General features: G+C 41.2%; 1 protein-coding gene across 3 annotated transcripts; it reads left to right on the top strand.

Moving 5' to 3' along the window:
- The first annotated feature begins 2,522 nt into the window (after positions 1 to 2,522).
- Positions 2,523 to 5,961, top strand: LOC108511699 (putative pentatricopeptide repeat-containing protein At3g13770, mitochondrial). Of its 3 annotated transcripts, none has more exons than XM_088715861.2 (2): positions 2,523 to 4,481; positions 4,549 to 5,961. In XM_088715861.2, the coding sequence occupies exons 1-2, from the start codon at positions 2,864 to 2,866 to the stop codon at positions 4,581 to 4,583; spliced, it is 1,653 nt and encodes a 550-aa protein (XP_088571987.2). In that variant the 5' UTR covers positions 2,523 to 2,863; the 3' UTR covers positions 4,584 to 5,961. The 3 variants fall into 3 exon arrangements, with proteins under 3 accessions (XP_088571987.2, XP_026664996.3, XP_017701144.4); XM_026809195.4 differs by having other exon boundaries at positions 2,523 to 4,364; positions 4,549 to 4,680; XM_017845655.5 differs by having other exon boundaries at positions 2,535 to 4,043; positions 4,407 to 5,961.
- The last annotated feature ends 299 nt before the right edge of the window (positions 5,962 to 6,260 follow it).

Below are 6,260 nucleotides of genomic sequence, written 5' to 3' on the forward strand. Positions count from 1 at the left end.
GCGTAACATTTTCCCCAAAGAGGGGCGAGTGTTGACATAAGAGATTTGAGGTCAAGTGTGAACACGGTGTCGGTCAATACTTTTGCTAGGCTAACATTTTCCGGTCAATACCAGCCGACTCCATCCTTGTAGCGGAATAGTGATACCAAGTATCGACAAGATTGGTAAGATTTGGCATGATTATTGGATGGACCAGATCGAGTGGACCAATCTGATAATTAATCACCATATTACCTCCTTATATTTAAACAATTCAACATCAAATGAGGGTTGCCTGTTATCCACCGTACATGTGCCCTGAGATTTGGACTAGTCCATTGCATCTGATCCGTATAATAATTTCTTCTATAGCAACACATGGAGATGCGTGCCTGATAAATGTAGCATGCAGGAACGAACGGCTGTGAACGGGGGCGTGTCCCGCGTGTACGGTCACGTGGCGCACGGAATAATTTCTCCAAATGTAGGCATGCGCGGATGCAAGGATGAGAAATTCAAACGGAGAGGTGGCCGCTCTTTTTGGTCTACGGACCGTACACATATCACATATTCACATGACGGTCCGCTTCGGTTATCCTATTCCGTGCGGCATTTGAAAACGGGTGTTTCGTATACCGGAAAAAAGGGGGGTGATTCCACAAAGGACGGCATATCAAATATTTGACTTGCCGGTGGAATGGAATTGAGCTTCACATTGGGCAAGGTAGCTGGTGTCTGAGACTATCTGATTTTTTTTTTTTTTTGGACTGAAGAAGCTGGGTTGGCAGTGTATTTATTGAGAACGTCATCTGACGTAAATGTTGGGTGTTGCAAGCTTTTATAGGATAAAAGTTGCTATTGCCTCTGAGAAATGGACGGTGCTATGTTATTCCAAGGGGTGATGGCACGCCGGGACACGCTATCCACCGACTGCCTTTTTGCCGTCTCCGCCAATGGTCTGATTAAGATGAGGCCCAAACCGGCTACTGCTTTAGCCACCCAAGTGAACGAGTAGATGGCGGCGCCTCATCCACCTAATTTCACTTTTTTTTTTCCTAATGGAACACCTAATTTCACCTTGCGACGAAAGTTGTGCTTTTAGTTGAGAAACGAAATGCAAAAGTGATTAGGGTAATTGTTTTAGTTACGATGTAGCTGCTTTAGGAGAAGATGTTGTGAGTGATTTCGGTGTAGGACTAGAAGGGATTACAAGAGAAGAAATTGTGGTCAACTGAAAAATAAAGAAAGACCTCTTGTTTAGTTGGAGTTTTCTAAAAAGAGAGATGACAACGTAGCATTCTCAAGAAAATAAGATTCTCATGTTTCATAAAAAAAAAAAACCACGAGGGACGTAGAAAAGTAACTTTTCCACTAGTTGAGAATTGAGATTTTTATTTTTTTCAAAACTATTTTTAAAGCATTAAAATCCATGGATAAGCTCTTTTGCTTTATTAAAGGTACAATAGTTATTTCACATAACTTTTTTAGAAAAATAGATACTCAACTAAATATAAGCTACTCTGAAATATACCACTTTTCTATAGTCAACTAAACATGCCAAAATATTTTTTCAAGCATCATATTTTTAGAAAATAGCTTCTCAAAAAAAAATATTTCGGTGATAGAAAATTTTTTCCACGAGCCAAACGAGTCCATAGTGTTCAATAAACGCAATGGAAGATTTCTTTTTTTTTCTCAAAAAAAATAATTAGTGATTATTTCAAGAAAAGTGCAATGCTAAACAAATATTAAAGAAGATATTACTTTACAAAGAATTAGAGACAATATCCAAAAACCTATTGGTTTATAGGGGTCCTCCCATCCAAACAACCCCTAAACCAGTATTGACCATGATTTTCAAGATTATTTCTTATATATACTAAACCAACAATGAGTGGTTGCAAATCGATTTTTATGTTAAGTAAATTGTTGATGATGTTTACACATTGTTGGAATGTTTTTTCTTCATAGTCTAGTCACAACATTCAAATAACTAGTTTGTTCCTTTTTTTATGAATTATGTTTGGTTATTCTTGACATCATTTGATTCAAAAAGTTTAATGGGTCAACAGAATAAAGTTTAAACTTGATTCAATTCCAAAAGCGACACTGCAATAAACTTAGGTTGAAACTTTTGACCCCATTCAAATCAAGATATATTGGCTTACCCCTATCTGATCCATCACCCAAACCAATTCACTTGCAGCCTTGTGTACCATAGTTAAAGCTTTCAGATATTTCTTCAAAGAAAAACCTGATCTAGTCAAGCAGTTTAAAGTGAAATTATCTATGAAAAAAGCCACCAAACAGTACTACAATGAAAGTCATATCTCTAATACAATCGCATGCGTTGCAAAATTAAACCACAACCCATTTTATTTTGTTTAGAGGACTCATGAGTCATAACCAAACCTTATTTAGAGGAGGTCATTGGACCAGTTCAACCCAAACCAACACGTACAAAGATTGACAAAAAATTTCCTCCTATTTCTTTTTTGTCCGTCTTTGTATGTGTTGGTCCGTGATTGGACAGCTTTGGTCCAACTAAAAATTTTACAATCTTCACATACCAACCAAGAAGAAATTATTCCTTGCATCATCAGAACCACAAGCTAAGCAGTGGACCAGTTTAACCATAATAAGTCAAATGCATAAGGACCAGAAAAAAAAAAAAAAAAGGAGATAAAACCAGCAAACATGTTCGTTCGTGGTTGGATTGATCCGATCCAACTAAAAAATTCAAACCATCAACCCTTTAAACAGTGCAGGTGGTATTTATTCTCCCACTAGAACTGCATTGGGAATGGATGAGGGGGGGAAAAATGAGAGACATTTCGTTGCTCACATAACATTCTTATTATCCGTTTAAATCCTCGGTTAGATTATGGCACTTGTGCCATCACCAATCTCATGCTCCAACGCACGCCTCCCATCTCCAACCCTTGTGAGAAACCCCCCTACCACCTCCGACTCCCAAGATGACCCAAATTCTCCCCACCAAACGTTCGACAAAATGCCCGGCCAGCAGCACTCCTGCGCCTCCTCCTCTTCCACCTCTCTCATCCTCGCCCACACCAAGCGTGGCGACTTCTCTCGAGCATTTGAGCTCTTCACTAAAATGTCAAGTTCCGGCTGGACCCCTGACGAATTCGCTCTCGGGAGCCTCCTAAAAGCCAGCTACGGCCTCTCCGACGTCAGCCTCGGCGAGCAACTCCATGCCAAGTCCATACGTGCCGGCCTTGCTTCCGAGCCTGGCGTGCGTGCTTCTCTCATAACCATGTACTCCTCTACCGACCTCTTAGAAGACGCCCGCCAAGTCTTCGATGAAGTCCCTCCAGTCCATGAGGCTGATGTCCCCACGTGGAATTCCATTCTCTCTGCCTATGTCTTCCACGGCTGGTACATGGAGTGCTTTCTCTTGTTTGCAGCCATGCTTGAGCTGGCGCAGTTGAACCCAACCGACGCAACATATGCTATTATGATCCATGCATGCACGTCGAGCAAAGAGGTTGGAATTGGAAAGGCATTGCATGCAATGATCGTTAAAGACCAGATACTCGATAAGATTAAGATGCATAACTCTCTCATTACCATGTATGCAAAGTCTGGACTTTTGGAGGATGCGAAGAAAGTTTTCAAGGCGATGGACAGGACAAATGTAGTTTCTTGGAATGCCATGATTTCGGGTCTTGAACAGAATGGGGAGTGCGAGAGCGCGATAGAACTGTTCCGCAGGCTTGCTGAATTTGAAGGTCAGGTACTTGTGAGACCAAACAGAATTACATTTCTCAGTGTGCTCAATGCTATATCTACTGCTTTGGCTTTCAATTTAGGCCGGGAGGTTCATGCTAAGATGATTCGATCAGGGCTCGAGTTTGAGACAAGCATAGGCAATTCACTGATTACCATGTATGGGAAGTTCGGCCAAGTGGTGAAAGGGAGGTTGGTCTTTGAGAGATTGAGTTGCCGTGATGTTGTCACTTGGAACTCAATGCTTGCCGGGTATGCACAAAATGATCAATTCAAGAGCTGTTGTGTGCTATTTAGGGAAATGCAGTCGCAAGGTAACAAGCCTGACATTCGCACTCTTATCATCCTTCTTGGTGGATTATCTTCAGATCTTTCAGTTAATACTTCTTGTGGTTTGGGTAGGGAGATTCATGCATATATATTAAGAAGAGCGGCACCAAAAGAGCAGCTACTATCAGCATATAATGCAGTCATAAATATGTATGCAAAGAATGATAGGTTAGGGGATGCAGAGGAAGTCTTCAAGGGGATGGGCGAGCAAGATTCGTATACTTGGAATGCAATGATGGATGGATATTCTACAAATGGCTACTTTGATGATGCTCTCACATTCTTTATAGAGATGCATAAGCAAGGTTTGCAACCCAATCACCTGACACTTTTACTACTTCTTGCAGCATGCAGCGGATTGGCTTCCATTGAATTGGGCAAGCAGCTCCATGCTTTCACCATAAAACACCGCCTCCATCATTGTAATTCTCAAACTTTTCTCTTGTCAATCAACAACGCATTGATATCCATGTATTCCAAATGTGGCAGCATCAGCGATGCAGAAAAAGTTTTTAAGAGGATAGCAAGGAAGGATGTATTCTCATGGACATCCATGATAACTGGGTATGCACACCATGGAATGGCCTCTGAATCCCTTCAACTCTTTAGGAGAATGACAAGAGATGGTGTTCGGCCCAACTCGGTCACTTTTCTTGGGTTGCTTTCTGCTTGTGCTCATGCAGGTTTAGTCAAAGAAGGGATGCACTGTTTTGCTTTAATGAGGAAGGAAAGTGATACAAAACCAAGCATTGAGCATTATGCTTGCATGGTAGATTTGTTTGGTCGTGCTGGCCGATTTGAGACAGCACAAGCTATTATTTGGGATGGAATTTCTTGCCTGAGGTTGCAACGTAATTCTTCTTTATGCCTCTGGAAAGTACTCCTTGGCACATGCCATGCACATAAGCAACTTGATCTCGGAATCCATGTTGCAACTAAGATTTTAGAGCTTGATCCTGATGATGAGACTACATATGTCCTCCTCTCAAATCTATATGCTTCATTTGGCTTGTGGGAAGATGCGATAGGTGTGAGAAGCATGATGAGAGAGAGAGGACTGAAGAAGGAAGCTGGATGTAGCTCGGTTGAGGTTGAAAATAAAAGGCATGTCTTTGTAGCAGGAGGTGGTTGCCACCCAAACCGGAAGGAGATCTATAAGGAACTTGAGGAGTTGGATGAGAAGTGTAGAGACATTGGATACGTTCCCATGACAGAGTGTGTTCTCCATGATGTTGATGAGGCTCAAAAGGAATTGATTTTAAGTTGTCACAGTGAGAAGTTAGCTGTATCATTTGCGCTACTGCAGACCAGGGCAAGGAAGGGAGTAATTCGGGTGATCAAGAACCTCCGTGTATGTGGAGATTGTCATAATTGGATGAAATTTGCTTCAGAGGTCGCAGGCCGAGAGATTATTCTGAGAGATTCTCGACGGTTTCATACTTTTAAGGATGGGAAATGTTCATGTGGAGATTATTGGTAGCACTAATGGAGGGCAGATTAGAAAAGTTGGCCTTTTTTCTGAGAAAATAGTTGGCTAAATTTTAAGCAGACTGTTTAAGGGAGTGGATACTAGATCTTCTCAGACTCCTGCAATACGCTGAGATGTTCAAATTTGGAATAAAAAGACATTCATTTGAAGGTTTCTGCATCAATCCAGTCTGATATGTGTGGCTTGAAAGTGGATATGATGCAATACTCTTCTACGTCAAGCTATTCTGCTCTCCGGTGTTCCAAGGAAGCTATGTCTATACTGTAAACTTGATAATTTTTTTGATGTAAATGTCAAGCTTGATAAACATTAACACACACCTCTAATACTTTGTATATTGTCGATCAAAGAAAACTTGGCAGTCAGTTGGGATTGTTCATTATATGCAAATCATTAACTTGGAAATTTTAATAGTGCGTGATGTTGAGTCATTGAGAACCGGATCATGAGAGTTCTTTTATTTGCATCCTCTGGGTCATTATCCGAGGTTTCCAAATTGCTGCCAATAAAGGCAATAACCCAACAATTATATGCTGTGTTGTAGAATCTAATTCATACTTGTCATATCCAAGTAAACTATATCGTATCAGTTCGGTACCAGTACACAGTACAAGAGATGTACCGATATTCGGTACACCGAACCAGCCTTTATACCGAGCATACCGACATAGTGACAAGGTGGCACCGGTACAGAGCCTGGCATCGAGACAGC

Source organism: Phoenix dactylifera, chromosome 2 (genome assembly GCF_051530095.1).
Source record: "Phoenix dactylifera cultivar Ajwa chromosome 2, Ajwa_hap1_PhDact_Kaust_v1.1, whole genome shotgun sequence".
Lineage (NCBI taxonomy): Eukaryota > Viridiplantae > Streptophyta > Magnoliopsida > Arecales > Arecaceae > Phoenix > Phoenix dactylifera.